This window comes from Antechinus flavipes, chromosome 4 (genome assembly GCF_016432865.1).
Source record: "Antechinus flavipes isolate AdamAnt ecotype Samford, QLD, Australia chromosome 4, AdamAnt_v2, whole genome shotgun sequence".
In the NCBI taxonomy this organism is placed as follows: domain Eukaryota; kingdom Metazoa; phylum Chordata; class Mammalia; order Dasyuromorphia; family Dasyuridae; genus Antechinus; species Antechinus flavipes.
In genome coordinates this window covers 424507573-424520698 of record NC_067401.1, presented here as the reverse complement: position 1 = coordinate 424520698, position 13126 = coordinate 424507573, and the positions used below count along the sequence as shown (strand labels likewise).

General features: G+C 30.7%; 1 protein-coding gene across 3 annotated transcripts in view; it reads left to right on the top strand.

Annotated features, from left to right (window-relative positions):
• Positions 1-13126, top strand: part of DNM3 (dynamin 3) — a 581691-nt gene that overhangs the window by 143368 nt on the left and 425197 nt on the right. For all 3 annotated transcript variants that reach the window (XM_051998949.1, XM_051998948.1, XM_051998947.1), the window contains exons 3-4: positions 1291-1440; positions 2803-3006. In XM_051998949.1, coding sequence (XP_051854909.1) covers positions 1291-1440; positions 2803-3006 — 354 coding nt within the window. The remainder of the gene's footprint in view (positions 1-1290; positions 1441-2802; positions 3007-13126) is intronic.

Here is a 13126-nt window from a genome sequence, read left to right as displayed (position 1 = left end):
ATGAGTGGTAATAGTTTCAATTTCATCATCTGAAAATTGTCTGTTCATCTCCTTTGACCATTTATCAATTGGAGAATGGCTTGATTTCTTATAAATTAGAGTCAATTCTCTATATATTTTGGAAATGAGGCCTTCATCAGAACCTTTAACTCTGAAAATTAAACTTTTTTTTTTATCTTTTAACTTCTTTTCTCCTCAACCTCAAACCTTTCAAAGTTTTGTAGATTACATGTAGGGAATTGTTTCCTTGGAGAGGGGGTAGAATCCAATCTCATTTCTGAGAAGAAATATATTTTAACTATATATAATAGTTTGATAGGAATTTATGGGATGTTTTCTTAGTGTTTTCTGTACATTCCATTAAAATGATTATATGAAGTTTTTTTCTTTTCAGTATTTCTCTTTTCCAAAGTTTATAAATTATTCATGTGAACTTCATTGTGTAGGATAGATAGTATAAAAATGTTAATGGAGTTGATGTTTGAACTGTTACGCGTGTACTACTGTTTTAATTTCTCTGATAATACATTGTTAAGTTTTGATTCAGAAGTGTTCATTCTCTTTGGATTATTCCTAAAATCACATTATTTAGGAATATTTAACTAGACTTTTTAGTTGAACTGCATGAAAATTTGCAAGTGTAGAATGCTTCATGTCTTCTTTATTTTTATGGTTGTACAAGCATTATTGGGAAGATTTGATTTGTAATTACAAATGTAATTTGTAATTATGCATATTCTTGACATTATTATACAAAATATCTGGGATTTTTTTGGCCACAATAACATTGTAAGACAATTATCTTCATTGAGGCAACTAGGTGCTATAGTTGATAGCTGATGAAACTAGAGTCAGAAAGACACATAGTTGAATCTTGCTTCAGATTTTTGCTAGCTGGGCAAGTAATTTAATCTCTTTCATCCTCAGTATCTCCTTCTTTAAATGTGTATATAATACCAACACGAAAGATCTGAGGATAAAACCAAATCAAATTTCATATATGTCTATATATATATATATATATATGAATACATGCAAGCACAGAGGATTTTATATACACATGTTCATGCATGTACATATATATATATGCATGCATGCATATTTATGGGATATATGTGTGTAAATGGATGTATCTGTATGAAATTTGTAAAACTCAAAATCCAATAGTTGTCCTTATGGTTATCACATTGGAGAATATTTATATTCCTCATTGGTGAGAACTTAAGTTCTTAAAATACTGAAATAATTTTAATAAGACATTAGGACTAGCATATTTCTTTTTCTTTATAGAATATGCTGAATTCTTACACTGCAAAGGAAGGAAGTTTACAGATTTTGATGAAGTTCGTCAAGAGATTGAAGCAGAAACAGATCGAGTGACAGGAATGAATAAAGGCATTTCATCTATACCTATTAATTTACGAGTCTATTCCCCACATGGTAAGTAATTCATTCCTTCATTCATCTTTACACTTTTCTCAGTAAAAATCATTTCAGCATCATTTAGTGTAATAGTCCTTGTGCTTATAATATGTACTTTTAAATAAATAAAAAGCTGGTTCCCTTTCTTGATGCACTTTGCCTCATGAATATGGTTATATAAAATCAATGGCATGTACTCATGGAAAAAAAAATCCTAATGGTTTTTCATCTACTTTTTAACTCCTTAATTGGATGACATTTTCTTTTTTCTAAAATAAAGTTGTTTTGCATTCCACTTCAATGTTTAGGGTTTCTTATAAAAATGGCATATTCCTCAAAGCCTAGCAAATAGCTTCCCTTACCCTAGTGGATATCTGTACCAGAACTAATTAACAAAAATTTTAAAAGTCTCTGGGTTTATCTTGAACTTTTGAAATCCAGGACATGCATCCACTACTTGCTTCAGTAATTTTGTACTGGCAGAAATCTTTAGTATTTATTCAATTCTCTAATTGAATCTGCCTTTACTGGATTTTCTTTATAATTTTATGCATTTCTATATTATATTCTTTAGATAGCAGTGATCATTCTGATCCATGTTATCAGTGTGAACTCATAAATTAAAATTTTTCTTCACTGTTGGGAAATTTACTGCCTTGTTGGAAATAATCTATGTGCAGAACTAAGTTGTCAGAACTGCACACTTTCATCATCTCTAATCCTCTTTCTAGTCACTTTTATTGCTTTATCAACTCTACTGCATGATTGACTGGTACTCAATTAGAATTTCTCAGTAATACTTGCCATATGGGCCAAAGGATGTTATATATACACAAGATGATAACTGATTTGGCTTCAAGTCAAATTATCACTGACTCAGAAGTTGTTTTTCTTTTTCCAAATATAAGTCATGAAGACTCTTGTATGTACACCTGAAGATATCATGACTGTCTAAGACAGCTTTCCATTTGACTAATTAGCTAAACATACCACAAATAACATACGGTGTTTGTGATGAGAAAGACAAGCCTTAGACTGAGTGTTTTCACACTATAATGGATTGATGTTACATGTCAGATACCATATGCACATATTGAGTTTTTAAATTATAATTCCTTCCCTCACCCATTTTGATTCTACTAGTCCTGAGAGAAAGCTGTTAGACTGTTGGACTGCCTTTCACATAGTGTTAAAATTGTTTTGGCAACACAATTATGGATTATTAACTTACTTCTGTTTAACAGTGCTTCTTAGAAAGGAACACTTTATATAATTGAGACCATTTTGACTTTTCCCTAAAGTATCAAATGACTTTAGATGATCCATTTCCTTTGGATACAGAACATATAAGTAAGACTTTTTTTTTCTCTTGGTCTACAGTGCTAAACCTAACCCTTATTGACCTGCCTGGAATTACTAAAGTCCCAGTAGGCGATCAGCCACAAGATATTGAATATCAGATTAGAGAAATGATTATGCAGTTTATCACTCGAGAAAACTGTTTGATTTTGGCTGTTACACCTGCAAACACAGATCTTGCCAACTCAGATGCTCTGAAGTTAGCTAAAGAAGTTGACCCTCAAGGTGAGTGTTTGATCCTTAAGATAAGGATGGGTTAGTAACTTAATTGACTTTCTTTTGTTATTAATATGATAATTTAGGGTTTAGGATTATTAATGAAATTTTTTGAAAGTACACATTTCAAAGATCAAGAAGAAAATTAAATAGCAAAAATAAAGTCCTATTTCATTAAAAATCAATCAAGATATCAGATAAAAATCTTCAAGGCCTAGCTGATAGTCTACTTATTTCAAAAAGAATTTAATTGAATAAAGTAGTTCAAATGGAGTTCCTATAAAAATTGACAAGTATTTCTAAGTAAGAATTATTTTTGTTTTATTAACTTTAGACTCAGGAGTTACTGATTAGATAGGTAAAATTGATCCCTGTCATCTCTGCCCCAGCTGCTAGTACCATCACCTTCAAAAATTATCTTGTATTTATTAAATATATAATTTGTATGTATATTTCCCCTGGCTTGGTTATACTCCCAGAGAATGTCTAGAGATTGTAGACATTTAATAAATACTTACTTATTGATTAACACTAGTAGGTTGTATTCACTAAGAGAAAGTAATTTTTTTTATTTTGCCTTATTTCTGCCTTTTGAAATTTTAACCAACACCTCTGAGAAAGTTTCTCTTTAAAAGTTATCTTCTCTTTTTTTTGACCTTGCAGGTAGTACATTGTATTTTATATATTAATTATCTTCTATATTCATTGTAATTATGAAATGAATAATCTCTGTGTTGCTTAATTATGTACATGTCCTATCCCATTTCTTGATTGCTAACCCCATGAAGGCACAAACATATCTTAATATAATCATCTTTCATTTTTCTCTTACTTCTTAAAAGACTGTACATGATAGATATCTAATCAACAGTTTTTGAATGAATGTGTAAATAGAATAAATAAATGAGAGAGGTATTTGATTATCAGACCAGGGAAATGCTTTAATACAGTACATATGGATTGCAGCAAGGCATTTCATAGAGTCTCCATGATATTCTTCTATTTAAGTCAGTATAATGTGTACTATTTATACAAGATATTAGGTGTTTATATCAAGGAATTAAAAGAGGCAGAAAAGGTGATCAAGCTTTCTTCTTCATATATCTATATGTTCATAGGCTGACACACTCACTTGTAGCTTTATACCCTGCTTCAGTTAATGTCACTAATCTATTTGCTACACATATTTACATACATTTTCTTATTCTAATACAAATGATTTCTTAACAACAACAAAATATAATGATTATAGTGCATAAAAATGACTGTAGTATAAATCTACATTTATTGGTGCAATTATTTCCCAGGATCTATTTGTTTACCTCAACAATCCTTTATTAAATGTTCTTTTAGACAGAAAAAATTGATATTTTTTTTCTCTTTCACCTTGAATCAAACTAGTTCAAAAGGAAAAAAAATAGCATAGAAAGATTTCACTCAAGGTCAGGAAAGCAAAAAGAAAGAACAAAATAGACATACTTATATGCATGAATGTTCTATTAGGAAGCATCTCCCTAGTGGGGTGTTTGTACTATCATTATTCAACAGGAATGAACAAGAAATCCAACTCTTCATCAAGCAAAACACATAATCAATAGATATATATTGATAGCACCATTATAAGTTAGTGGAAAATTAAAATGATACAGGTAGCTATTTTTACTTGCTAAAAAGTATTTCTATTCTTTTTTTTCCTTGTGGTAATTGGGGTTAAGTGACTTGCCCAGGACCACACAGCTAGGAAGTGTTAAGTGTCTGAGGTCAGATTTGAATCCAAGTCTTCCTGATTTCAGGGCTGGTGCTCTATCCACTGCACCAACTAGCTACCTTTGTATTTCTATTATTAATATTCTTAATAAGGAGAAATGACTTTTCTAACTCTAAATAGCATAATAATCTTCCTTCATGTGGAAACTATAACTTTAGCTGGTCTGTCATTTTTTTTAGATTAATTGTCTTGGAGATGAGGTGGGGAATGGGAAATGACTGTGAATTCAGAAAGTGGAAAAAAAAAGGTGTGGACTTATTATTTACTTTTTATTAAATATGTCAGTAGTTAGGTTACTTAGAGAAGATAATGTCTGAGGGGATATGTGGCTCATTAAACCTACATCTCACTGATGCCCTTAAGAAAAGGAATTTTCTTTGAAAGGACCTTTCTCTTGCTCATGTCTGGTTTTGGAATGTTTTTAGAGGAAAATAAATGAAAGAGGCCTTTGGGGGTACCATTCCTGATGCTTTTGAGGTATTCATTTAACTTTGTGGTTTCCTCAAAAGTCAGTTAAGATGTGGAGTTCAGATGACATAGATAGAGAATGTAGATTGGAAGGTTATCTTGGGTAGACATAGAAAGGTCTATATATGCTGGATTTATTAATTTATTCCAAAGATGCCAAAGCTGATCCTTGTGACTTTGGACAGTTGATCACTCAGGGTAATTTTCTATGGAAAATAAATAATCAATTTACATAAGTTTTTTTTTCAATGATAGAACATATATTTCCAATGGTATATCTATGAGGTATATCAGTAAACAAATATAGGGACTAGAAAGAGTTCATATTTTACATTTGTGTACAAATTGGAAGTCTAAGACTAGATTAAAATATAATTAGATGGATCCATAACATATTGCCCTAGTTCCTTTCCTGAACTCCATTCCTATTCAGAAACCAGCTAGTAGAGATATCTAATTGGGTTAAGCCTTTGTTACCTCTTGCCTATATTAGTGTACTTGCTTCCTTATTAGTTTTCCTGCCTCCAATCTTTACTCTTCTCTAATCTATTTTCTGCATAAGAACCAAATTGATAATACTAGTCTGACTATTTTATTTCCCTATTCATGAAGCTGCAATGACTCACTCTTGTTTTTCTACCTCTCCATTTCATACTTAATTCCCTTAAAAAATTGGCTCCGGCCTTCCTTTCCAAACTTATTGTACATTGTCTTCCTACTTGTATTTTAGGGTCCAGCCACACTGGCCAATTTCTATGAATCACACATGATTTTCTATTTTCCATTTCTGTGTCAGTGCCTCTACCTTGCAGATTCAATAACTTCTTTCAAAGCTCAGCTCACACGCCATCTACTGTGAGCCTATCCTAATGCTCTCCTTTTCTTCTTTTCCTATCACTCAGGTGGCTGGTGCCTTTCCCAGAAGTACTTTGTAGCAACTGCCTAGTGTGTTCTTCTCTCTCTCTCTCTCACCTTCTTTCTCTCCTTTCCTTCTTCCCTTCCTCTCTCACCATTGATGAATTTTTTTCTTGATAATGCATATTTGTTACAAAAAATGGCTCCCCCCTTTTCCAGTGGGAGTAGAGGGAATAAAAAAGAGATTTCTATTAATTTTAACAAATCAAATTGAGGGTATTGCTATAGATGTGAATTATTGTCTATATTTTCAAAGGAGATCACTATTTTTAATTTCATTTAACCATTTTACTTTGTTAGAAGATATCTCTTAGGAATAACCTGTATAACATAAAAACAAACACTTAAATTTAAAATTTTCTGAACTAATTAAAATCAATTAAAAATCAATGAACAAAAATATTTTCTTTTTTTTCCTCACCACTGTGAAAAAAGGAAAACAAAACTTGTAACAAAAATGAAAATTTAAGCAAAACAAAACCTCTCATTGGCTAGGATTTTAAATTGAACAATTTATGTGAGTTCAAATTACATTAAATTCAATTTAATGTGAATTATAAAATAATGTCAGGTTACTTTTTATGTGAGCCAAAAATTAAGTTAATTTGATTCATACAAGTTGGTTAATGACATTTTTTCAGCAGTCCGTACTATACGTTATTGGGTGTGGATGTGAAATGCTACTTCATACATGTTACAAATAGTTGTTTTAAGATTTTTAAACTAGTCCTTAACACAATGAACAAATGCAAGAACATTTCAGATGGAAACATAGCCAACACGAAAAAGAAGAAGCTTATTATTAGATAACACACAAAAATAGATTAAATAGTATTAATTTGGTTAGAGTAACTCTAAAATGGGATGAGGCATACAGTGCCTGACTCGATGATATAGAACATTATAAAATATGTAGGACTATTTCAAAAGATAATTGGGGGAAAAGAAAAAAAATCTATGTGTTCTAAAATCTTTATAGCAGATTTCTTTGTGGTAGCAAAGAATGAGAAATAGTAGAGATGCCCATCAGTTGGGAAATTTTTGAGCAAGTTGTGGTATATGATTATGATGAATATGACTATTTTCTTAGAACTAATAAGCTCAATGGTTTTAGAAAAATATGAAAATACATGATAATGAAGAGTGAAATGAACAGAACCAAAAGATCATTGTATATAGCAACAACATTATTGTTTTAAGAATTACTTTGAATGAATAAGTCATTTTGACTATTATAAATACTCAAATTAACTATAAAGGACATGTGAGGAGGGTTGCTATCTGCATTAATATATATTATATTCAATGTATAATAAAATATATTAATACATAATGTATTATTTAAAAGGAATAGCAAGTTGTATATGATAGGGTTACAGTTTCATGTACATCTTTTTATTGTACTATCTTATGGAGATGCTTGTTTTATTCTATAAATTAAAAAAAATTAAAATAAAATGACATATCAAAGAAATAAAATAAAAAAGGCCAAATTGCACCAGCTTTTGTGGTTTGTAAATAACTCCAAAAAAAGACATGCCATGATGAGAGTAATAAAGTGTCTCTAATTGCATGAATGAAAATTGCAATAGAAAATATTTCTCTTAGCAAAAGAATTGTTCAGACAAGCTTCAGTTTATTTAAGGAAGTGAAAGGAAATGAAAAAGAAGTGCATTGTAAAGAAACTTTTTCTCTAAAAATTGGCTATTTTATTGCCTTAAAAATTGTGTTCAGTGGTATTGTGTTAAAATTACTGGAGAAGTAGATGAGGTACAGATGAGGATGTAGCTGCTAAATATTCTGCTTTTAAAAAATAATTGAAGATGGACACATTGATCAACAAATTTTTAATGAAGTTGAAAGACTTTTTCCTGGGAAAAGGATGATTTCTAAGAATTAAAAAGAAATTCAACCTGTATTGAGAAACAATGCAGTAAACATTTTTAAACTAAAATTCATTTTTGTTTATTATTGAAATCCTCAGATTCTGAGAACCCATACTGATCTACTCTTGTTCTTTGGATGTCACGTAAAATAACAAGGGTGTCCAAAACTGCTTTCAAAGTCAATAATGAGTCATAATTTATTTAACTATTCCCTAATCAATGTCCATCTGTTTTGTTTTGTTTCTATTGTTAGAAAATGTATTGCTATGTATATTTTTTTTGCATAAGAACTTCTTTAGAATTTATGGCACATAGTTGCATATCTAGATTGAAATTACATATTATAGTTGCTTGTTTAGTATAATTTTACATAACTTTCCAAAATTATTGTACCAACTTATACCTCTATTAATAATGTGTTACTTTCTCTGTTTTTCCACATAGATCACTCCTATCTTTTATCATCTTTACCAATTTGCTGGGAATGAGATGAAACCTCAGAGATGATTTAATTTTCAGTTACCGAATTTTAACAATTTGGAGTTATCTTTCATACAGTTTTTTAAAAATAGTTTTCATTTCTTTTTGAAACTCTTTGAATGTATAGCCTGTCCATTTATTGATTGGATAATGATTATTGGACTCATACTAGGGTTAATTTTCCTATATATTTGAAATATCAGATCAAACTGTAAGAGAAGCTTACAGTTAAGAGAAGGGAAGCTAACTTAGCTGCTAAAAGGGTGGGTTACCTTAAGAGCGATACAGAAGGAGGTTCCAGGCAGTTCGAATCACTACTAATGTCTCAGCTGGCACTTTCTTGAGGATCTTTGTGAGGGCAGCCTAATTTTTGATGCTCATTTATACCAGGAAAAGAAAATTTTGAATGTAGGAACTATCTCATTTTTGTCTTTCCTATGCCTATAATGAGCATTTAATGTTCTTTTCATTCCTTAGTTTATTTGGTATTCATTTATTTTCAAGATGTTTGAAACAAATATTTTCATTCTTGTTGAAAACTGCCATTTTTAGGTATATTTGTTCACAACAAACTTAATTATATATAAACATAATTATTCATTTTTGTTTTTAATAAAGAAACCAATTCCTTATTTAATTAAGCATTATATTGGTATATACTTTATACATGGTGACTTCAATGCAAAAGTATATATATAGATTTAAAAGACAAAAAAGTATTGGTAATTATGGATCAGGATAAGGAATGAACCAAAGGTGACATGTAAGCTTCATATATTATGAATATTTTCTTTGAGAAAAGAATCATAAAAATATGTCAGGTACAAAACAGTATCATAAAAATTTTATTATATTTTAATGGATAGGAAATAGCTTATTCAATAATTCCTGAATGCATTCTATGTACAGTCAAACTGCTGATGAGTTAGAGCAAAGATCAAAATTAACATAAAGCTAGAAGAAGAATAATCAAAATGAGAAAAACTATAGTATACAATTAAAACAACTCTAACCTGACCTTTAAAATGAGTTATTGATATCTCAAATTGGATAGTACATGGAGGAAAAGATATTGACTGTGATTTCCACTGTTTCATATATAAATTTAGGGTGATCAAAGAAATCTAATATCACATTAGTCAACAAACATTTGATTTGCTTGGCAAGTGGAAAGGTCTGGCACCTATCACAAAACTCCTTTAAAATATAACTACATTTGCAAAATCTTAGGAAGGATGATAGTGGAAGATCATAAACAGTACTGCTTTTTAGACCAATGAGTAATGGTGTGGTGAAAATGTTTAAAGGAAGCTTGGTGAAAGATTTGGTTAGATAGTAATCTCACAGACATTTAGTAATAAAATTTGATGGAAGACAACAGATGCAGTGTGGGAAAGATTTGAAACTTAAAAAAAAATAAACAAACACTTGTCAGCATCAAGTATTTTGGAGCCACTACATGTGTACTTATAGTATCAAATGTATTGTTAGAAAAAAGTGGAAATGGCGCTGAAGAAAAAAAGTAAAGAGTAGAAATGGAACAAGATAACTAAATATATATAGATTTCTATGCTTAAGAAAACACAGTTTTGAGAATATTGCTTAATTAATTCTTGAAATAAATGAAAAAAATAAAAGTAAAGAAAATGTCATACTTTATTTTTAAAAAAAGTTAAAAGAATATCAACAACAACTTATCCATGTATATATGTTTTCTCATATATATGAAAATGTTATATAAAAATCTACATATAAATTGATCCTATCTTAAGTGAAAGTATTAGAAAGGACTCAGGTTTTCTGAAGTGATGTTCTATGATAGATGTTCTATGATGTGCTATCACACAACTGATAGGTCACAGAATGTGAGAGCCTAGTGTACTTATTGTTTGTTGACTATTTAAAAATGATTTAGTTTCCTTAAAGGCTCTCTATCATTTTTCCATGAAAAGGGTATCTTAAAATTTTGAAAAAATTTCAAATTTACTGAAATAGACAACAGAGAAAATCTTGTCTGATAACTCCCCTGATCATTAATAGCCCATAAAGCATGGAATAAGAACTATGCTCACTAAAAATGTTTGCTATCATGGAAGAATTATACTATAGGATATGAGAAATTTCCTATAGATGGTGAGGTCTGCTAGATTCTTCTGCTTGAAAATGATTTTTCTGATTGTTTGACATACTAGGACATGGTCAAAATTCTTAAATAATATCCCTCAAAATCCCAAACATCCCCAGTGTCCCTCAAAAGAATTTAATCCATCTATACACACAGGAAAAACCAAATGAATAAAGAATTTTGAGTGGCCAAAATGGTATAAACTAAGAATAAAAACTTAGAATTCATACACATCTGCACACACATACACACACATGTGTATGGGTATATATTTTGGACAGATACTACAAATGTTCTCAGAATTTTATAGAAGGAAGAGAAGACATTGGATTACCTTTGGGAAATTGCATTGCTCTTTAAACAATTCCATTTACATATAGATGAAGAACCAGTAAATAAATTATTAGGAAACATATTATCAGATTGGTTTTGGGAAATGTGAAATGAAAGTAGCCTAGCCAAAAGAGATAATCAGGCTGCAACAACAGAAAGAGAGGAGCACTGCTATCGTTGGACAAGGTAGGACTAGGGACTGCAACTAAGATCAACAAAGCACAGATGGCAAAGCACCCTGGGGTGGTAATCACCAAAACAATAACCAGCCATATTAAAGGAAGACATGGATAAAACTGGCATAGATGCTATGGCAATCTAACTTGCAGAATGGCATTAAATGGAAAGTGATTCTCTATTGATCTGAGATGATTATTTTGTAAGAGACATTTAGATAAGACTGAAGTTGAAGAAATGGACACTCTCTCTTTTTCATAGTGACGTCTGTGACAAGCAGTTGTTTTCTCTATTTTATTCTTCCCTGAAAACATTCCATTAAAAAGTACCTTTTTGTTATCCTTAGATATACTTTTACATTTTAAAAATTTAATATTTTCCTCAGTTATATTCAAAAGAAAATTTTTTACACTTGTTTTAAAATTTTTTGAATTCTAGATTCTCTCCCTTATCCCCAACTACAATTAAGAAATCACTTATGATTCTGGAGAGCAATCTGGAATTATGCCCAAAAAGTTATCAAACTGTGCATACCCTTTGATTCAGCAGTGTTTCTACTGGGCTTATACCCCAAAGAGATCTTAGAGAAGGGAAAGGGACCTGTATGTGCCAAAATGTTTGTGGCAGCCCTGTTTGTAGTGGCTAGAAACTGGAAATTGAATGGATGCCCATCAATTGGAGAATGGCTGGGTAAATTGTGGTATATGAATGTTATGGAATATTATTGTTCTGTAAGAAATGACCAGCAGGATGAATACAAAGAGGCTTGGAGAGACTTAGATGAACTGATGCTAAGTGAAATGAGCAGAACCAGGAGATCATTATTCACTTCAACAACGATATTGTATGAGGATGTATTCTGATGGAAGTGTATTTCTTTGACAAAGAGACCTAACTCAATTTCAATTGATAAATGATGGACAGAAGCAGCTACACCCAAAGAAAGAACACTGGGAAATGAATGTGAACTATCTGCATTTTTGTTTTTCTTCCCGGGTTATTTTTACCTTCTGAATCCAATTCTCCCCGTGCAACAAGAGAACTGTTCGGTTCTGCAAACATATATTGTATCTAGAATATACTGCAACATATCTAACATATATAGGACTGCTTGCCATCTAGGGTAAGGGGTGGAGGGAGGGAGGGGAAAAATCGAAACAGAAGTGAGTGCAAGAAATAATGTTGTAAAAAAATTACCCTGGCATGGATTCTGTCAATACAAAGTTATTATAAAATAAAATAAAAAAATAAGAAATCACTTATGAAGTTATGCAAAGTATTTCCATAAAAGTCAAATTGTGGAAAAAGCATAGAACTCCTACACTAAAGAAAATTTATTTTCCATTCCTCTCAACAGTATATATTACTACTGTCATTTTATCCTCACTCCAATACCTCCCTCTATGTTTTCCCTCTCATCTTTATGAAATAATTCTCTCAACCTTTTCTTTAGATCAGTTTCTTTTAAACCAAGGTATGTTCTATATTATTCTAGTTGTAAATCTATCCCATAAAATCTTGATGACATATATATATATATATATATATAAAATTATATGTTATGCTAAGTAGTCTATTTTATGTGTTGTCATGTACTGCTAACATGTATTACATGTTATTCCTTTCTTTTATTATTCTGTCTTTTGAACTAGTGATATTTCTTTTTATCTTGTTAACATTATACCCATTTTCTTTCAAAGTATCCAGTTTTATGTTAAGTATAGTATATAGCCATTTCAATCTCTCTCTCCCCCTCTAAAATTTTCATTTAAAACCTTCTTGATCAGGTCTGGAAATTTGCTATACATATGTTTTCTTCTATCCCTTTTTTATGAGCTCATCAATCTGGTATCTTAATCCAGAAAAACAAATATTGTCTTTCTGTACCAACAATTCACTTCTTATAACCTCTTTTCACTTTCAGTCTTGATCTTTAACATTGGATACTTCTTCAAAGGGTCTGTTTTATCCTTTATG